The sequence below is a fragment of the Castor canadensis genome, chromosome 13, assembly GCF_047511655.1.
Source record: "Castor canadensis chromosome 13, mCasCan1.hap1v2, whole genome shotgun sequence".
Lineage (NCBI taxonomy): Eukaryota > Metazoa > Chordata > Mammalia > Rodentia > Castoridae > Castor > Castor canadensis.
Window position 1 is genome coordinate 11,714,927 of NC_133398.1, and position 21,537 is coordinate 11,736,463.

General features: G+C 47.2%; 1 protein-coding gene across 7 annotated transcripts in view; it reads left to right on the forward strand.

Moving 5' to 3' along the window:
• Positions 1 to 21,537, forward strand: part of Dennd1a (DENN domain containing 1A) — a 463,821-nt gene that overhangs the window by 412,795 nt on the left and 29,489 nt on the right. For all 7 annotated transcript variants that reach the window (XM_074051037.1, XM_074051041.1, XM_074051038.1 and 4 more), the window contains one exon: positions 1,444 to 1,575. In XM_074051037.1, coding sequence (XP_073907138.1) covers positions 1,444 to 1,575 — 132 coding nt within the window. The remainder of the gene's footprint in view (positions 1 to 1,443; positions 1,576 to 21,537) is intronic.

Below are 21,537 nucleotides of genomic sequence, written 5' to 3' on the forward strand. Positions count from 1 at the left end.
CCATTTTTATAGATGTTGAAACTAAGGTTTGGAGCTACTGCGTTTCCTCTTTTATACACAATTATTCAACAAATAACCACTCTCCCCCAAGCCCTGCCATTCTCTCTGTTCAGCTGAGAAGTTAAAGTAACCAGTTATCTCTTACATGCAGAACTTAATGAGTACTAAGGTGTACGTTCTGTTAACTGAAAGGTGCATTTGTTTTTACAATAAAAAGAATTGGAATTGTATTCATTATTTAATTAAGGCTGTGAATCACAGATGAAAAAATGGTTGTTTAAGTGTTGTTTATTTGTACATTTATTCTCTGGCTTGTTCCAGTGAAGACTTAAGCAACTTTCTTGACCTGAATAAAACATGTGGTGGTTGTTGCACAAGGGGCCACATCCATGTTCCAAATAACCCATGTGTGTACTCGGCTGCCAGTGTTAGCCAAAGGAGCCATTTGGTACATTAGGGTTTTTCTTTTCCTTTATAATTTGACTTCATCAGAAGCACAAATGAAATGTAAATTTCTGCATTTAAAAATATTTCTTTGGTTCCCTAAATTTTTCCTAAGTCAGGAAGATCTAACTCAGAATTCAGTTTCTTTCTCCAGAAAGACTGGGAGGTAGAAAAGAGGGGCACAAATAGTAAGACCATCAGTCAACAAGCATGGGAAAAATGTCCACACTCACAAATAATCAAAGTAATGCAAATTAAAACAACAATGAGGTCTAATTTTTCACCTATTAAATTAGCGGTCCATTTTTAAAATGGTAAGGCTAACAAGTACTATGAAACTGATAACGCATCCATTGCAGGTAGTTGGTGTAAATTGGAAAGCAATTTGGTGGAATGAATAAAAAGCTTTATATCTTTTGACCTAGTAATTTCATTCCCAGGATTTCCATAGAAGAAATAATACAATAAAAAAAAACTGTGGTATTATTTATCACTGATATTTAGAGTATGAAAAAATTAGAAACAAATTCCCGATAGTAATGGAGAAATTTATGAACTTATTATATGTCTGCTCAAGGAAATATTATGCATCCATTAAAATTATTATAATGACTGTGCAGCATCATGGTGATGCTTATATTCAGAAGAAAACAGAATATAAAATTATGCATGAGCTGTGATTGTAAATTTTAAATGTCTGCATACAGACAAAGTGAATATGTAAAAATTAAAACAGTTGTGTAGGACAGTAGGATGAAGATTTTTTTCACTATTGTGAGCTGTTATGCTGTCTTTATATTTTAATGTGGATGGCTTGGGTTTCTCTAGTCCTTCAAAGTCAAATGGCCAAGTTAGCTTCCATTTCCTCCATCTATCTCAGAAGGCAAGCTCGGAATGTCCCAGAGGGAGTGCTTTGGCAGGCCTCTCAAGCTGGGCCTGCGTGAGAGGGACTGGGTACAGGACCCTGACACCAACCCCAGACAATCCTTCTCTCTGCAGGACATTGCCGAGAATGGCTGTGCTCCCACTGCAGAAGAGCCACTGCCAAAGACTGCGCCGTCACCGCTAGTGGAGGCCAAAGACCCCAAGCTCCGAGAAGACCGGAGGCCAATCACAGTCCACTTTGGGCAGGTGTGTACCCCGGCCCTTTTATGGGTCTGTTTTTGATTGGGGGGGGGCTGCTATTTTGTTTGTAGCAGAAGCTGTAGCACATGCATGAAACGGCTTCTCAATCCTTGGCAAAGAGACTCCATGGGTTTTTCACACCGTCAAATGTTTATATGGAACAAACATGTTTGAAGGTGGTTTTCAAAGGTTTTGGGGAGACAGCATGGCTCTGGTCATCAGCTAGACCCACCAGTGAATGGAGTCATTAAACACAGCTGCTGCCTTCCCCACTCTCAGGTTCTTCGTCTAAGGTGCCTGTTAGCTAAGCATCTCATTAGAACACTTTAGCATCCCAGGCCCTTCTTTGCACCTTCAAATAAAAGGCAACAAGCGAAGTCTTAAAAAAAAATCAATTAGGAGTTCTTTATTAATGTACTTCCTGAAAATCAATATCAGGAGCTGTGCCTCTCAGAGTAAACACCCTCGCCTCCGCAGCTCTGGAGAGCCTATTCTTTACCCAACTGTCTGCAAGGGGCTGAGCATTTGAAAAATTGTCTGTTCGTTAGATTTTTTTTTTTACCCCTTAAGTAACACACTCTACTCTGTATAGAATTCCTTTCTGCGGTTAAATTTTTGGCTGAAAAGTTTATATACTCTTCCTTTTGAAGGATACTGTTTTGATTATCAAATGTCTTTTTCTTTTTTTTTTTTTTGATTTATGACAATGGCTCTGCTGTAATAAGAATTGACAAGGATTTAGGAGGGCGGTTGGGGAGAGGGTTTTTTTTTTTTCCAGTTGTGGGGCTTGAACCCAGGTCCAAGCCCTCCCTCTACCACTGAGTTGCATTCCTAGTCCTTGCAAGGTTATTTACTTTTAACCTGATTCATTAGCCATTTATTGATGAGGCATGATTTAACTAGTCTATGATTCTCACTTTAAATGCAAATGCTAGCTACTTCACATATAGGACCTAGAACCCTACATTTAGAACATTACTGTTTTTGATAGATGTTGATCAAGTGCCTGCTATCTACTATGTACCAAAGCTTGAGCTAGTCAGAGATGAAGCAACTAATGAAATTGTTGCTATGGGGTATTATTGTAAGGTGAGATTTGATTAAAACATAAAAATCATTCTTCTCTAATCAGTCTTTCAGATAGTATGTTCATGCATCTTTAACTTGGGGAAATTCATCCATTTTCTGACTTTGCACTTGAAAGGGATTTTATAGAAATTGAAATGTAGTGCAAGAACGAAACACGAAGAGGGCAGTGCTCATTTGGTTAATGATTATCTTCAAACTGCACTGGTGTCCTGCACCCCTCAAGAGCTACCTCCTCCCTTGCTTAGGCCCTGTTGGAAAAACCCACACCCCAGTTCCTGGCTGTGTTTGCTGAAAGCACAGCCCTGGTTGTCGCCAGCATGGCATTCCAGAGTCAGCTTCCTGCTTTCCTTTGTCCTCATTCCTGCACACATGAACCTGCCCATAAAAGGAGCCCCTAGCTGGAGTTCGGAGCCCATTACAGAGAAAGGGGGGGAGGAGAGGGATTTCATGGTGTTAAACATTCCGTTTTCGAAACACGAAAAAAAGAGGCCCTATTTGAAATGGATAAAGACCTTCTTTCCATTTCAGCAAGAAGTAGAGATGCTTTAATGTCACTCCCAGCTAAATGCAGAATAAGTGTGTGTGTGTGTGTGTGTGTGTGCGTGTGTGTGCGCGCGCGCGCGCACGCATGCATGCGGGTGGGGAATAAACAATTAAAAAAGCCACCCCAAACTCTGTTGAAATAAGAGCTGTCTGTGCCTTCACAGGTCTGCAAACTGGAGAGGATGAAAGTGGCTTTTTTTCCCCATTTGTCACTTCCCTCACGTGGCTGCCAACATTATGCAAGTGTACAGGAAGGCAGGATTTTTTTTTTAATGCATGCATGCGGATTAAGGTCAAGCCCCTAGTATCAGCCATGCAGCAGGCTCTCCCTTCCAGCTGCAGCCACAGAGCCTACCCACAGCCTCGAGATGCCTTAATTGAGACGTGCTGTCAAAGTGACAAACACATTTGCATACAGTCTACACTCTATTTATTTTCTCTGGAAAGGTCTACAGGCTGCTGTTGGTTGAACATTCTTAATCAGTTTGCTGTAAGTGAACTGCCAGCTAGCTCACTTGTGCTGGCCTCTTTTTCATTAGGTGACAGATTAGCTGTGGGGGGGATGGGCCAGGAAAACCACAGACCCCTTTCGTTTAACTCTTTCCAGCTTTGCCCCATGCTACCATGCCTTTCGGTCTTTCTCCAGGCACCTGGTTTGATGGGCCACTGGCCACAGCAAATAGAGCTGCTCTTACTGGTAGGCGTGAGTTTTGGGGACTTTATATTCTTCCTAAACCACAGGCCTTTGAGTTCCAGTTCAGAAAAGCTTGCCGTACTCTCCTACCATCTGTGTACTTTTTTTGTTATTTGATACTTTTCTTTAAACAAATAAAGACCTGTCATGCCAACTTTAGCCTCATCTTAAGCAAGTAGTAAAAGCATAGATTTAACATACTAGTAGTTAAATAGTCCAATTTTTTTCTAGGCATTAAAAATTAAAAGCATTCATCTGTAGATCTCCAAAGCCACCCATGCAGCCCCAGTGGTATACATTCTCTTTGGGGGAAAAAAATGAACACCCCAATATCTTGTGTCATCTCCGCCACAGCCCTTTGAGAAAGGGATCATTAGCCCCATTTTATGGGTCCAGGACTGGAGCTCCAGGACTGGAGCTCAACAGACCTGTCCTGGCCATGGTCACCAGCATGGAAACTCAGGACAGTCTGAGTGGAGCCCATGCCAGCACCCTCACCAAGCAGGGACTTCAGTTTTTCAGTGTATCTGTTAAAGCTGGTGGTCACAGGAAAATAATTCACCTAGCCAGATTGTACATGCTAACCTCAGAAGTATCCTTGCCATGGGTTTGCTTTTCTGTAGACTTCATTCTTTAAGAGCACTTAGCTGGCTGGTGAAGATGCTGACTGTGAGATGGTTACAGAAGGTTCTCGACCTTGCAAAGATGGTCCCCAAGCAGCTAGCTAAGGAAGCTCCATGGAGACATCATCCAGGGTGTCAGGGAGCCCAGCAGGCCCTTTGCATAGCCTTCAGACAGCAGCTCTGCAGTGGGAACTGGCAAGAGGGAGTTTATTGTCAAGGCAAGAGTGGCCACAGCCAGGGACAAAAAATGTTCTGTTGCCCTCTGCAACAGTGGAGTTTCTCCTTCAAGACTGGGACATCCCTCCATTTGATTACATGTCTTTTCATCTACACACCACGTGTAAGATTAAATATTCTTCAGTCTCCACCCTCAGAGCATAGTGATAGAACAGGAGTGGACAGTCCCAATCAAGTACAAAGGGCAATGAGAGTGGTGATCCCAGAGGGGTCTGAGGACCCAAAGAGGCAATCTCTGCCCTGCCCCATACACACAGATACACACACAAGAAAAACATTCTATATAGCCCCAGGTCGGACCCTATATTAAAAGATGTTTTGTCAACAAACCAAACTCACTGTAAGTTGTTTGCTAAAACAGACATATGGTATGCCACCCAGAGCTTGTGGTAAGCAAAATGAATGAATTTTTAGTTGGCCTCTGCATTTGTATCATGTATGGTTTCTTTGAACAGTTTAAAAGTGTCAAGTAGCTTGTGAAAATGTTTAGGTTCTCCTACTTTGGAAAATGTTTAGGTTTAGAGAGGCTTTAAGGAATTACTTTCTCCTTTCTCAAGTTTAGAATCAATTGAGAAATAAGATTCAGGAGACAAATGAAATTAAATGCCAGCTTTTAAAATAAGACTAAAAGGAGAATGTTACATTAGACCTGAGGCAAATGGTTGCTAAAACATTGCCTCAGAATTTAAAAGACCGAGTTACTCTACACAGGATAAGTGGACAGTGGTGGAGGAACTGTTGGCCCGGGAGGGAGTTGCAAGGAAGGGCAGAGCATATTCAGTTCCTTTCCAGACCTCAAGAGAGGGCCCCCTTCCCTCCCCAGGCAGGAGTGACAAGACAAGCTCATGCTTTTCTCTCCTGGGATGGGGAATAGAAGTTTGCTCCTGTCCAGGGTTTTGGAAGGGATGACAAGCAGTGTCCTCCCTCACCTGGGTACCCTCAGCTGCAGCACTGTGGCCCTTCCCTTGGGAGGAGTCAACAGAGGTGGCACCCCATGGAAGCAGCACCCTGCATTTTGTCAGATGGCCAGGTCACAAGGTGCTTTCACATCTTTGCTCACTGAACTGGGTCTCAACTATCTGCTGATAAGGAAGAAAGCCTTTTACCTACTGTACAAGTAAGAAAACTGGCTCAGCAGGGACAGTTTGCTGGAGAGAATAGCTTATGCCTGCTCCAAAGCTAACAGCAGCACTTCTGCTTCCAGTCATATCCAGCTCTCCCTCCAGGCTAGGAAACAGGATGACTCTGTAGTCCCAGGACACTAGATTCCAGGCAAGGCTCTGGTTCAAGACCAGGCTGGGCCCTCTCCAGAGCCCTCCATTCTCAGCTTTGCCCCCTTCATGTTTCCCTCAAATGATTGGTCTGCAAGCAGTGGAATTATCTGCTTTCTAATCTGTCAGATTCCAAAAAGTGTGTATTGAAAGGTTCCTCTGTTCTCCCATTTGAGCAAAGGTTTCTAAATTCTGTAATATAGTTTGAAAAGCTAGTTAAACCAGAGTCCCAATTAATCACCACTGTGGCTTCCAAAGAGATGTGACAGGGAGGTAGGGACAGTACCCAAGGACTAGTGCTTGGAATGTAGTTGTTCACTTGTCTGTGTGTTTCCAGAGTTCTGGCTTTACAGGCATGAGCCAGTCATTTAATGCTAGTCTCTGCTGGGCTGGAAAAGCTGCCCGAGCCAGCAAATGACCTCTCAGCACCTTGGCTGTATGTGTCCTGAGAAATTCCTCTGTCCATTGAGCTTGGAGACTATGAAATCACTCATCTGCACAGTGCCAGTCTCCGAACTGGCGCCTCACCGGTAGCCCTCATGTGACCTTGTGGAGGGTGACCTGAAGCATGCATGGGGGTCCATGTCATCCCCTTGCCCCTAGCCTCTCCTAAAGATTCCATCTTCCCTTTTGGCATTGCCCATGAGGCCCTTCACCATCTGCCTGTCCAACCCCAGAGCAGTCCCCTTCCACGAAGTTCCCAGGTGGTTGCTCTTGTCTCTGTGATACCCCAGGCCTTTGCATGTGCCACACTTCTCACACAGCCTTGTAATTGTTTCTTTAATACCCAACTCCCCCACAAAGTCTATCATCTTCCATAGGGGCTGGTAAAACTGGCAGGCAGTGTACCTCCTGGGTTTTGATATTGCTGTAGGCATTTAAATTAGGTCATAATTGATTGGTTACTGTTTAAGTGTTCACTGCATGTCCAGTAAGTTATTTGGTTTCATCTCTGTTGCTATGCTTATAATTCTCTTCATTTGAAGAAGAAAATGAATATTCAATTAGCAGTTAAAAACTATTTCCAAATTCACTTTCCATAAATAAGAATTAATTTCCAAGTAGTAACAGCTTTGTATTATAGGAACTTAGATCCTGTCTCATTTTATTTTGTGTGTTTTTAATGAGGTTCTAGGGAGTCAGTCATAAATGCCCAGGAAAATGGGAGAGGAACAAGACAGAAGGCTGGGATCCCCTTCCCCCACACACCAAGAATATGCACACCTGTGCAGGAGAGGGGGAGGGGAATAGTCAGAGAAGTGAGAAGCCTATCATCCTTTGAATTATGTGGAATAAAGCAACTCCATAAGTCAGATATAAAGAGTTTGTCTGTTAAAAAAAGAGACTAAAATATAACCAAATACCAAGTGTAAACCTAACTTGGATTATGTTTTATTTTGTTTTCAACTCTAATACAGTCTTGGGAAAGTTGGGAATTTTGAAGACAGACTGGGATATTAGCTGATATTGTTAATGATTTTTTTATGTATTTCTTATCTTTGTTCTTAGGAGATTCATGCCAAAGTATTTAGGGGTAAAATATGATGCCACAAACTTGCTTTCAAATGGTATAGCCAAAAAATTATACCTACACACATACATAGCCACCCATATATAGTATCCATTCATAGAGATAGAAAAACAGAGAACACAACCCCCTCCCTGCTAAAAGAAAATGCTGATCAGTTGCTAGAGGTAATGGAGCATCTTGGATGAAGCACAGATCTTAGAATCAGGCAGCTTTGGGTTTAAATCTCAGCTCTGTCACTAGCTGGTGACCTTCAGTAACTGACTTAACCTTGGTGAAGCTCAGTTTCCTCCTCTTTAGACTGGGGTGATAATACTCACATCACAGGTTGTTATCATTATTAAATGGGAGATGGCTAAGTGCTGGCCTCCGGGCCCAAGGTAAATATCAGTGATGTTTCCCCCTGGGCAGGAGCCAAGATGACTGTCAACCCCCACCAAGTAGCCTTCTCACCAGCCCTGTCCTCCCTAGTGCTTAGCCATGATTTTAGGTCTCAGAACACATACTCCTTCAGGGGCTGCCCTCCTGCCACCTATTCTTGTAACAGCCCTGCGTCCCCACAACTCTATGGGAAAGGCAAGGCCTAAGTCCAGAAGAGGCATGTGTCATCATACAGAGGGAAGGTACTGGTGGCATGGCCAGGAGCTGGCACTGGAAATGGCAGAGATGCTGCCCAAGCCTGAATCAGCCTTCAGCACAGAAAGGGGAGGGGCCAGGTTGGGACAGAGCATCAGGTGTGAGCAAGCTGGCAAGCACTGGAGTCTACAGTCCAGAGTCATGTTCTTGACCAGACTCAACAGCCATGCTCTCAGAGCCCAGGAGGCAGAGCTCCCTACCCCTTCCAACCTTTTGTTTCCAATCATGTTTTTCCCTTTCCATTGCCCCTCTGTTCTTTTCATCCAGTCTTTGTATAAGAAATCAGAGTCGCTGTGGCAGTCTGTCTGCCATGTTCACTCTGGACCTTATTCTGGTTCAGCTTTTGTGTCAGCTACAGGGTGACTAGGACCCTGCCCTCCATTCTGGTGGGTAACTGTCCAAAGTTGTTCTGGCTCAGTCACTGCTATTGCGAAAGCAGTGTGGCCGCAGCAGGCAGTGGGCCTCTTTGGAGGGTATCTGGTCAGGCCTGCCATCTCACTCACACTTGCGCTTTCACAGCCCAGTATGCCCAGAGACAACTGTCTGATAAAGCTTCACAAGACTGCGTTGGCTCCTGTGAGCAGGCACATTCAATTTCAGGAGGGAAAACTTGCTCATCAAAAAGAGAGATTAGATTATAGAAACTCATAAGGATGTGTTGACAAATCGGGAGGTTTCTGATTAAGCACTCAGTGTTGCCTCATCCTGGAGCATTCCTCTCATAGCTAGGGGACCTGATAAGGCCAGAGAGCTCAGCAGTATGGGTAGAGCTCCTGCTGTGCTATGAAACATCAGTAGCCAATGAAAATCTGGCTTTGGATCTAGCACAGGTGGAGGAAGGTTGGAGAAGGGCTGGGACCAAGATCAATCTCCCCACTAGACCATCCCTCCTTCTGGGACCTGAGCACTAGCACATCAGGTTGAGGCCCTCCTGCCCACTGAGCATCAGAATAGTCTATGAGCAGCTAAGGGAGGGCATGGTGCTGACTTGCTAACCCCTCTCCTGGCACTGCACTGAGACCTGGAGAAACAGGTCTCTGTCAACTTTAGGCTCCACAGGCAGCCATTCCAGTAGGTTAGCCTCATAATCCGCTCGCCACCCTGAGACAGGTCTCAGGAAAGAAGAGTCTTGAAGAGGGCGGGATTTAACAAAGGGCATGCAGCTCAGAAGCAGCGGTCAGGGTTCAAAGCCATGTTATTTATCCCAAAGCAGCTCTGCTGAGGACACGATGTTTCCTGCTGAGTCTGGGCTAGGACCCCACCTGAAGTACATACCTCAGAAGCAACAAAGGAGCAACTCCTGTAAAGGAAATTAGGACTGTTAGAGATTACAGCAAACTGATAATATGCATAGAATCAGGAAATATTGTCCTGTTGTCTGACAGCAGAGGAGGGTTCATCCCCAGAGCTGTGGGAATTCTGAACTCATGAGAGCATGCAGGACTGAGAGTCAAGGGCAGACAGCAACCAGGGCACCAGATAGAGAGTGAATGGTGGCAAAAGGGCAGGTCAAGTGTATGCCAGTCAGGGATGTAGAAACTAGGTATCCCAGGTGAAAGGGGTGGGCACAGTCTGCCACTGCCTATGGTGGCTTCTTGGGATGGAGAGTGGCAGGGTCAGCTATGGTCAGGGCCAGTGGTGGAGAAGGAAAGAAGCTGAGAAGCAAGGTCATGTGTGCAGCAAGTAATCACTCATGGCTCTTCTGCACCACATTTTGGGAATGTTAAGATGGCAGTGACCTCGTCCTGATCTTAGGGAGCCCATAGTCCCAGAGCTGGTGGTTCAACTTAACTCCATCTGGTAGTTCTGGAAAGCCCAGATTTGTGCTGTGGGATCGGGCAATGGGGCATTTCCAAGCCCCCTGTTTGCCCTTTAATTTGTTTTAAACTCAAACTGCTTGGTCTAAGCAGTTTCCCTGCCAGCATTGTCAGGAGGTCCTCATCGCCTCCTCGCTGTTGGTTTGCAGGACATCACTGCAACATGGATGCAACGTTTAATAACATTCTCACCCTTCATCTGCTTTAATGACAGGACTCGTTTTCCCAGGACAGTTAAGAGCTGCTTCTTTAGGCTATGTCTCAGATACATGGGGAAGGTTCCAAACCCAAGAGTAAACGTGGTGACTGTTCCAGGCTGTCCTAGCATAGGTGGCCTCTGAGTTCATGTGAAGTCCCAGATTCCCTGCCCTTGGCCTATTTTCTTTCTCCAGCTGGTTGTAGTAGAGGATTTTCACCTTTTAAACTGTTCCTTTAGCCCATGAAGTGATCTCCAGAAAGGTCCAATGAAAACACACAAAGCGAAATGGAAACTGGGCCACCTGGCCAGCCAGCGGGGGAGAGTTAACCTGAGCTTGGTACCTGGAAGCTGTGTTTTGTCCTCCCTTTCCTTACATGGTACTCTGCTTAGGCTCTGGCCTTCCTCTGACTACACTCTGTGAGGAGCCATAGGGTGCTCTACCTGTGATTTCTAGCACCATTTTTGTTCTGGCATGTCCAGTGTCCATTTCTAACCCATTCCTGCTTAATGAAGTTTGGCTACTGGAGTAGCTTGCCAGTTCTTTGGACTTCCCAAACCTCCCCCTCTGCAGTTCCATCAAGGTGTGAGCATACCACATCTGCACATCCCTTGGGTTTTATGTCTCCCCAGCTGGTCTGTGAGGTACAAGGGGCATCAGAAAACACTAGCAGACCCTTTAGTCCTCCAGAATATGAGTCTTCTCCAGGAATCCCTCCTGATTACTGATTGGTCAATATGATCAGGAAAATTTATCAGCTTTCAGGGCCCTGCCATCCTCCACTTCTGGCCAGTTTCTACTTACCCACAAGACTATAAAGTGCTCCCACACTGGGCAGAGTCCCTTCCTTTTCTCTAGTCCCTGCCACTATGTATTCATTGATTCAACAGCTCTTTATGGCCATCTTCTCCAGGCCAGATGGAGGCTGGGTGTGAGGTAAACCCTGAGGTGAATCAGCTTGTGCCACCAGGCACATTCTTCCTCTTCTGTCCCACCCCACAGAATCCCACCAATCCTTCAAAGCTCATGCAAGCACGCCTGTCCCTGGCCAAGCCCTCCCCAGCTTCTCCAAGCCTGGTCCTTTCCACTGCTGTGGATCAACACCATCACTGCTGACTGCTGGCAGGTAGTGTCCCAGTCAGGGACAGTGCTGGCCACATCTCAGTGTCCTTGGCACCTCACAGGGTCTAGCACAGACAAGCTCCCAGTGAAAATTTGTGGAATTATAGTGGTGAGTGAGTGAATGCACGAGAGGCATAAATCAGAGAAGAGGAGAGCTGTTGTTCCACAGTAGGGAACGCAGAGCTGCGTTGTAAGTTACAGGCTGTCTGAGTCGTGTAGTCCATCCCCATTCAGCAGTGTGACAACAGGGCCTCTTTACTGGGACACTGACCAGAGCCTAAAAGCAGCATTTCTTTAAAGAAACCACTCAGTGTCCAGGTCCCTGCCAGGGCTATTGAGCCCAGCAGGACAAGACCAGGAAATCGGATTCAGTGAGATGAGAAAAGGCATTTTCTCAGATTAGAATTCTCAGTGCCAAAGGGGGGAAAAGGAAATGAACTAGAAAATACTGAAAACAAATTATGTCTCACAAGCAAGATCCTCTGAGAGTCAGCTCAGTGTCAGCAGTGGGCAGGAAGCCTTGCCCTGTGGCCACAGTGTGTGCAGGAGCTACCTGTAGTGGCTCTCCCATCTGTCCCAAGCCCAGTCAAAGCCAGGTACTGCCATGACTAGGTAAATTATTAACTTGCTCATGCCTGCCCTAGGAAGGGGATGACAAGGATCAACCAAGAAATGGAGAGTAAGAAGGGGTCAGATAATCTGAGGAGGTTTTCATTATGGTGCGGACCTGCTGTGTGGAATCCAGGCCTCTCCTCCAGCACCATCTCACTTCATCTTCTCAATAACTCTGTAAGATCAATGAAGTTATTATCCCCAGAGAGCTGCTCTGAGAAGCTAAGCAGCTTGCCCAAGGTCATACAGAAAGTGGTAGAGCAAGAACTCAAAACCAGGCCTGTCTGATTTTAGACCCAAGCTTTCCCCAGCCTCACCAACCCCTTCTTGTCAGTTCCACCTGCACCCTGAGGCATTTGGTTTGTGGTATGTTTAAAATCCAACAATGTGACTTTGAATGGCTCTGAAAGTGACAGACACCTTGTCACTTTACTCCTCTCTAAGACTCATGCCTACTGCATGGACTTGGATTTTTGCTTTATCCCAGAATAATCAAGCTGCATACACCTTCACGCAGGGCAAGAACAATGATGATGCCCTTTTGAGCACACGCTGTGTGCCTGACAATGTGCTCAACAGGAGCTCGCGTGTTTTCACTGCCTCTTCTCCACTCCCATGCACTAAGGTCTGCTGTGGCTCTTCTGTTCAGCAGGAGCCAAGATCTTACCCTAATCCCTGGCTGGTGGCATGGATGCTGAGTCAAAGCACTTGCTGCCCCTCTCTTACTGAATTGCTGGCTGGGAGATGACACCAGCCCCTGGCAAGCCAGGGTACATGCCAGCCTCCTATATACTTTGAGATTGTGCTGGCCATGTCCCTAATTGTTGGCTTTTGTTTGTTTGTTTGTTTGTTTGAGACAGGGTCTCATTAGGTAGCATAGACTGGCCTTGAACTCAAAATCCTCCTGCCTCAGCTTCCTGATGTGCCACCATACCCAGATGGTGACTTTTTGCCTGATAATTTTGTCAGTCTGCTTAGTTCCATATCTTCTGGAATATTATATCATACTTTGTGTATACTGCAGAAAATTAAAAAATATAATAAAAGTTTGAGTAACAAATCTACAAAAGGGGCTTTTCCCAAAAATGCTGAGTTTATCCCACTTTCAGTACAAAGTGTACTGGGGAGAAACAGTGCCTGGAAGCAGTTTAAACTGAATTTTGGGGATATTGCTGCTCATCAGCCACATGATCCTGTAATTACAACACCTTTTCGCCCCCTTGGGGGCTGCCCCAGTGCTGAACCCCTATAAATGAATCCTGTTTGCTGTCAGATGGCGGCAGGTCAGGCCTTGGTAAGATGGCCCTTGAGCGGTCTAGTGGAAGTCAACAGGAGGCAAGGAGACTGACTTTCCAGAGCTGAGGACTTTTCTCTCTGCAGAGATGGGGTGGAGAAAAGGAACATGCCCACTTAGGACTCTCTGCCACAGACTTTCCATCATCCTCACCATTAAGACTTAGCAAGAAGTCTTCCTTAGGTTGGGTGTGATGGATAATGCCTGTAATATCAGCTACTCAAGAGTTTCAATGCCAGACCAAGCAAAGGCTAGCAAGACCCTATTTCAAAAACAAGTTGGGTATGGTGGCACAGATAGACCCTACCTGAAAAGCAATCCTAAAAGCAAAAGGACTGGCACTGTGGTTCAAGTGGTAGAGTGCTTGCCTGAAAAGCATAAGCCTCTGAGTTCAATCCCTAATACTACAAAAAAAAAAAAAAGGAAAAAGAAGTGTTTACTTGCATCCCCCTCCATCCATCTTGGAGTCAGACATCCCAAGGCCTTGAACTTACTTCCTTGCCATCACAACTTTGAGGAACTCTTTTACAGCCTCACGAACTCCCTCCTCCACTCATTCAACATATGGCAAGGCTGGCCAGGTGCCACAACCCCAAAGTAACAGGAGAATGAGATACATTTCCTGCCTTCATGTCATTCATTGTCTAGAAGAGACAGGTAACAAACCATATGGAAAGAGAAATGTTAATGCCACAGGTATACTGGTCAGAGTGGGCACTGAAGATGCCTGAGAGAGACCTGAGAGGCTTCCCAGAGGAGGTGACATTTCACCTGGATCTTGAAAGACACATTGTATGTCAAGTGCAGCCAGAGGGGCAGTGTTCCAGGTAAAGAGAATGGCATATGCAGAGGAGAGGAGTGATGTTTCAGGGGAAATGGGGCCCAAGTGGGGGCCAGAGGCCAGACGTAAGTGCCAAGAGTTGTACTATGGAAGTGGGCAGCAACAGGCCTCGGGAGAACTTAAATCATAGCTGGTGGGTAACTAGGATCCAGTGGAATGGCAGCTGGGAACATTTATTCTGGGCCACCATGGGAAAGGACAGGAGTAGGTGAGGCAAGGAGACTACTAATGACCTTGCTAAGAGTCAGGCAAGAGCTGGGGAAGTTCATCGCAGAATGGTACAAGGCTGGACACTGGCTCTATTTCTCCTCTTTCAGACAACACACTCTACTGAGATTTGCAGGACAGCCTGCAATGAAGGGAGTGTCCGTGCGGATGTAGAGGGTCAGCCCGGGGTGTAGGTTCTGCTGAGGGGAGGAGTGGCCTGCCTGGAGGAAGGAAGATGCAGGTCCCTTCACCCTCACTGTCCAGTATTTTACCCGTTTTCTCCCTACAGCCTGCCTTTTTATTCTCTGGGTCCCGTAAGCTGACTCCCCATACTCCACCCCTCACTCCCATCCTGAGATGGGGACTGTTGTGGCATTCACTCCTCATATGACCAGCTCTTCACTGTCCCAGGTTGTTTTGGCGATGGCGATGCACCCTATTATGTTAAACCCACTTTATAGGTAGTTCCTTAAAATGCAAGCCTATGCTCCTGTTGGGTGGAGAACATCTCGTTTAGCCAGCCATTTATATTTGTTGCAAACCTGCAAGAACCAAATGCACGCAGCTTGTTAGGCCTTTTACACCCAGGATCCCATAAATAAATAGCAGTATGTTTTGGTGCATTAGGGCTGGAGGATGGAAATAGAGGCACTGTATAAATAATACATATTTACAAAATAAATATATCAATACATTAGTATACAGCCATCACCAAATCACCTAGTTTAACAATCACAGAATCTGTGAAGGTCTGCCAAGTGATTGGCTTCCATCCATCAGTGTGCATCATTGTTAGAAATGACCACCGAAGGGAGGAGGTCCTCCTGCACACTGACCTTGAGGCCTTCAGATTGAGGCAAGTGGGGAGATTGCAGGTGGGCACCCTGACACACAACTTTGCTGCCAAGGTGTGACACCTACCGTGGCCGTGTGTTCCTGCAGATGTCTTAAGGTCTGCAGCCAAGCAGAAGGCTGATTAGCACCAGGGTGCAGGATGTAATGGGTTGCACCGACTAGAAGATGGCTGGCTGGGAGGGGGAGGGGGAGGGCTTTCTCATTATGCAGATTCGCTTTGGCTTGCAAAGAGAGCCAGTGAGTCCACTTCCTGAGTGACTCTTCCCAGAGCCCTATAACTTTCAGCCCTTCACCCTGAAGGTAGGGCTGGGTTTTCCAAAAGCCATTTCCGGCTCTGCCACCCCTTTTTGAGCTCTGAACCCCACTGGGCATCTGGCTCTGGCATCTGGAGCTCCAAAGAAGCCGCTGACAGAATGGCCACTGGAGTGGGCGCCCCTCCCCTTGGTTGTAATGGCACAGTGCTGGATTTCAGTATTTTAAATGAAAAATATATGCAGTTAGCTGTGCGCTGACAATGTCCTTGAGGATTTGACAGTGAGATTTTCCAGCAGTTGGTCTTCGTTAGGATCCTGGCGGTGTTTAATAAGGCAGTCGAACTGCTGGCACCTTGGGTTCCTGTTTGTTCTCCGAGGGCTCAGGGGCTGCTGCGGTAAGCACATCGACCAGAGCTGATCATTACAAGGGCGTACGCCACCATGAATAAAAATGTCACACGTTTTCCCATCTCACAGCGGTACAAAATGTCAGTCCTGTCAAACACACATTGCAGGGAGCTGTGTGCAGTCCGTACAAATTGGAGAGCTGCATATTCCCCCAGCCTTCTGATATTCTTCATTTGAAGCTGAAGAAAAACAGTTGTTAACCTATTAGCTAGGATTTTAAACTCTGCTGAGGCGCTGGATGGTAGACTTTGACACAGATAGAAATGTATTCCAGGGTCCAGGAATTTTAAACCAGGTTCTCCATCCATTTGTTCCCAGGGAAGAAAAAAAGCCCACCCCTCTGTCTAGTGACTCTGACTGTCTTTCTTTAACAGACACACTGGGGAAATTTCGGGATATTTCACATCTAAGCTTCCTCTCACTTCAACGTCTACATTCCACTCAAAAAGTCTCTTGCTTTAGGGGTGGCCCGGGGCTCAGCCTGGTATGCTAGGATATCTCCAGGTTGAGAATTTTTCCTGATCAAAAGCAATCCAGAAATGTCACCAGTCTTGAGGACAAAGTAACTCAAATGATGGGGACAATGACCAGTTGGAGTTGGTCTGGCATTATTCAGAGGCTCAGTGAAAGTCTGATGAGTATTTGATGCTGGCTCCTCATTCCCAGACAGGTGTTTACTTTGCACTTTACCACATCAGGAGCCAGGGGTGCCAGTGTGAACCCTTGAGGACTCCCCTTCTTAGGGGACGGAAGAGAGAGGAGTATACTATTCTTAAGAGCAGGAAGAAAGGGGAGACTTCTCAGGAAAAGGAACAGTTTTGAGGGATGAGAAGAAACCCATCAGATGGGCTTAAACAGGCCCAGCGTATATTGTGAAGGATAGAAGCAAAAGAGGAATAGGGGACAGGGCAGGTACTTGGTAGGGATGGGAAGAAGGAGCTGTTTGTGGTGTCTGGGAGATGAGGCTTATAGGAGCAAGGCCTGTCTTGAACAGTCTGCTGAGGAGAGAGATGCAACCAGCTCCCCTGGGCTGCTGGTAGTAAGGAAAGCAGGGTAGAGGCTGTGGGAATTACCTGGCCTGGAAGGGGTCATCAGGTTCCCTTTCCCGAGGATGGGGGTTGTTTTTAGAATCAAGGAAAGACTTATTTTCATTTCCTGGTAGCAGACTATTTGGAGTGGACATCATTCCAGGAATGATAAATTAGTCTTGGTTTTGCTGAGCTGGCCCTGTTCCCCTTATGTACTAAGCAAACACTCATGGAGCAAGGCCTGAGGAAATGCAGGAGACTGCAGAGGCTGCCTTCCTATACTGTTGGGGCAGATTTCACAGACAGTCCGCTCCCAGGATGGCAGAGGGACAGCTACACAGAAGGGAGAGGCATGCCCTCTTGCTGCTTGTTTATAGGTCTGGTAGAGGTGTGTGGGCTGGAGGACATACCTGGGCTCAGAGCATGGCACTGCCACCTGTTAGCTGTGAGGCTTGGCCTAGACAAGTCACTGAGCCATGCAGCCTCAGTTTCTTCATCTGTCAAATGGTGATACCACCTTCCTTCCTGGTTGTTGAGCTCACTAGAAACCTTACACACATTTCTTCTAACATGGGGCCTGATACATAGCAAGTGCCACAGTTGGTATCAGAAAGAGACCATCTCTGCCAGAATCTAGATGCCCCTTCTCTCAACTCACCATGAATCCCAACCTCCTCAGAATGCCACCCAAACATTCTTGTTGGCCTCCCAGATGGCCATTCCAGTTTGTGTAGCAGCAAAGCGCCTGCCTCCTGCTTCTGTCTGGGCAAAGAATGGCACACGTCAGGTCAGCAGAGCTCCCTGCTCCTGCCTAGCCACCAGCCGCATCTGGTACCCGACCTCCAGTCGCCAATGAGATGCCACCTATTCAGACTGTGCACCTGCACCAACTAAAAACAAAGGATTCCCCTCCCCCAGCCCCATGCTGGCCCCTCTTCCTCCCCCCACTGCTGTCCCCCAAGCGGCCAGGGTCACCCAGCCGCCACACAGCCATCCCTCCCAGCTGCCTGGCTGCTTTTGTTCAGCATGTGAACTTCCCCGTCAGCCGAGCTCCTTGCACGGGAAGTAATCAGGGATCTTGACAAGGCTTCAAACCACAAATGCCACTACAAATTAACCAGCACCACTACAAAATACTACTCCTGTCAACATCGGGGAAGAATGCGCTGCTCTTCAGGACCAGCCTGAGACGTCTTTCAGCTTAGCACTCACGCACCACAAAACGGGTGCTGGCCTAGCTGGAGAGAATGGGCTCCCAGGCGCCTTGTTTGCAAGGCGAGCCCTGAGTCCTGAGGTGGCCCTCTCCAGAGACTGCTCACCAAGACCCACAGCAGGTGTTGCACTCATCTTCCAGGGCCACCTTCCACCCCCAATGCCCTCTTGGCCCCCTTGAAGGTAATGCCTCAAGATAGCAAGATGTGGGACACATGGACAGTGCACTCAAGTCTGACAGTGGGAGGTGGCAGCCAGGCCCAGCGACAGCCACACTGTACAGTGTGAACATGCGTGAGAGGCTTGGGTTTCCCGCTCTGTAGAAAGGATCACCATGGAGCCTCCATCTCTGGATCTTCAGCATCAACTAGGGGATTCTGAACACCACCTGGCTCATCAAGGTACTCCAGAATGCAGACCCCTCGCAGCCTCCCACCCTTTTCCCATGAAGGAGCCCCTTCTTTGTTGCCTTGTGTGAGTGGACACCCACCAGATGGACACTTTAGCCTCAGCCATCATGTCTCACTCCCTCCCTTGCAGCATTTTGCAGGAGCATCCCACCAAACAATAGCTTGTTACATCTGCAAATGCTTTAGGGCCAAGGGTCCCCCGCTTTCCCTGGGTGCCCTGCTGAGTAGCCTAGGCCCAGAGTATGTGCCAGATGACACCAGGGTCCACTCCATTCCGGCTGTCTTTGCTGAATCTCTGAAGCAGAGGCAAGTATTTGATCCTCCCCAACAAACAGGATCAGCTCAGTCGAGGGTGGGTGAAGAGGACTGGAAATAATGATGGGAGTTGGAGACAGGTGAGAGCCATGCCCGACAGAGCTGGTTGGGCATTTCAAAGGAAACTCTCCACAAAAATATCACTTCAATACACTCCCTTTTGGTGGCATATCAAAAGAAGCCCTCTTTTATTTCCATACCTTGCATAATAGCAGATTTCCAGTCCCAAAGAGTAGCAGAGCCTTGCTCCCAGCCCAGAGGCCCTTTGTAAAGCCACAGAAAGCTTTGTCTTCCCCTTCCCAGCTAGGTCCGTTTCACGCACAGGTCAGAGCATTGATGTGGCTACTAGCCAGGAAAATTAACCAGGTGAACTCTTCCCTCATTAAACAGCGACAGAGTTTAATTGTGAATTCTCTCTCACCCTCTCCATCCCAGGCAGCATAAGTGGTTGGTGCACTTCCCCAGGGCAATCTGAGAAAGTCCAGGTCCTATCCAGCTGCCAGTGAGGACCCCAGGACCTCCTTCATTGGAGCCAAGAGGGGTCTGGTGGGGAAGGAATAATTCAGACACAAATGATAGAGGTCCTCTTTAGGGTCAACGTTGGAGACAAGCTCACTCACGCACCGTGTGCCTCCCCTTCTCCGGCCCTCAGCAAGGAGAGCTGCCTTCTGTTAGGTTGCCTCTCCTCCCCAGCCCACCCCAAGCTTGGCATACACAGCCCTCAGCCTTCAGCAAAGCTGGTTGAGCCCTGTGGCCTCCAGCATCTGTCCTGTTCGACCTCCTTGCCTATATCAACCCCCAGCTGTGATCTGACCTATCCCCACTGACTCTGATGTTTCACCTTCTGGGTAGCCCTATGTTCCCAGCAGTGAAATGGGGGGTTCTGATTCTGATTCACAGGGATGTTGCAGGGTAGTTGTAGGGCCACTCTCCATCAGAGATGGAGTAAATCCCAGTGTCCATTCCTAAGTAGCCACTTGCTTCCTACCCCATTCTTAGAACCCCCGCCCGGCTGGTAATTAACTTGAGATGAACTCATCCATCCTGTCGTCTACTTGTTGTCTGCAACCCTGGGCAAATCCTCATCTCCCCTCATCTGTAACCTGGGGTAGCAGCCCTCATGCCCTGCAGAGGATTCCTTGAGCTAGCAAATGTGCCAAGCAGGTAGGCATTGCCTTGGCCATGCCCACAACATGCACAGGCTGGCTCCCTGGGCGTTAGGGGTCTTCCTCCCCTCCTGTATTCATTGCACTCTCTGCCCCTAAGTCTGCATCTGGCAGATGAGTATTTTCCACCCTGCAGCCCTGTGCAGGGCGCTGTTCCTCCATGCTGCCCAGGTAATTAAGTTGATATTCCAACACGGCTTCCCCTCTTGACCTTTTGGAAACAATGTGTTTTGCTGCATCAACAAATTAACTGCAAATCAGATGCTGTCCTCATAAATGTGGGCTTCATATCCAATGAGCATACTCACCTGGCCTATACAGCTGACAGATAAACACCGAGGGCCATGCTAGACCAGCAAAAGCCAAAGAGTTCCTCTCTTCTCTGGGACCTCCATGTCAATCACACTTTCAGGCATCCGCCTGTGCTCACGCTGCCAGCAGTTCCAGTGTGGCCAGGGCTAGGAGTTGACAATGGAAGACTGGACAGGTCTCCATGGCTGAAGGGGGTTGTCCATCAGCCCACCCAGCCTCCCATCCATTTTACATACCAAGGACACCAACGTCTCTTATTGCATCTGTGATTATGTCCCTCCCACTAAAGTGAAAGAAATCCCACACTTAACCTGACAATTCAAAGCCTCTTATCTGACTGCCATCAGCTCCTTCCAAGTCCAGGCCTGCCCCATCCTTATTCAACCTCACTCCCCTTTTGCTGGAGCACTGTGACTCTCCTGTACCATGCACCTGAACTCCCTGTCACCCCCATCCAGAAGAAGAGCCCTTCCTCTGCATTCCTGTGTCCCACCTGCATTACAACCCCTCTATCCAAGTCCTATTCACCTGTCGGCCCCTGTGCCTCATACAGAGTACATTTACTGTCTGTTGAATATGCAAATGAATCCTGTGCCTTCTTTGGAAAGTACCAGAAAGAGATGTGCAAATAAGGAAGGAAGGGGAAGACCTTAGTCACTCTCTTGCCAGCCTTTTCTCTGCACAACAGAAGGGACTTAGAAAAAACATGTCAGAAAGGATTCCAGATGACTTCAGATTTTTTTTGACACACATAGTACAATAAACATACCTGCTTGTTTTAGTTCTTGCTACTAGCTATGTGACCCCGTACTAGTCCCTTAACCTGTCTGGGCCTCCTGTTTCTTGTCTCTGTAATAGAAATAATCTTTCTCTAACTTGCCTCACCAGGTAATGTAAGGCTCAAAGGGAAGATAAAAGCAGAAATGCTTAGAAAGGAAAGTGTATCTCTTTTCCTTTATTTATATAGAAGAGATTGTTATTAAGATCCAGGTCCTTCAACAGAGCCTGACTGACAGCCCTCACCTTGGAAAACCAAGGTCCTCCGGTCCCCAGGATTTTTCCAGGAATTCCTCTGAGTCTGATGGGACTGTAGGATCGATGGCCCTGTTTCATCCTTGATATCCCAGGCAGGGCCTCCTACGGCTGTAGCTGCACTCATGGGGCATCCATAACAGTGCTCTGACTTGGGAGTTATTTTGTGCCCCAGAAGGGTCAACAAGACTTGGAGAGGTTGAGTAACTCACCCACACGGCAGAGTCAGTTTCTGAGACCAACCAGAAAAGAGAGCCAAGAAGAC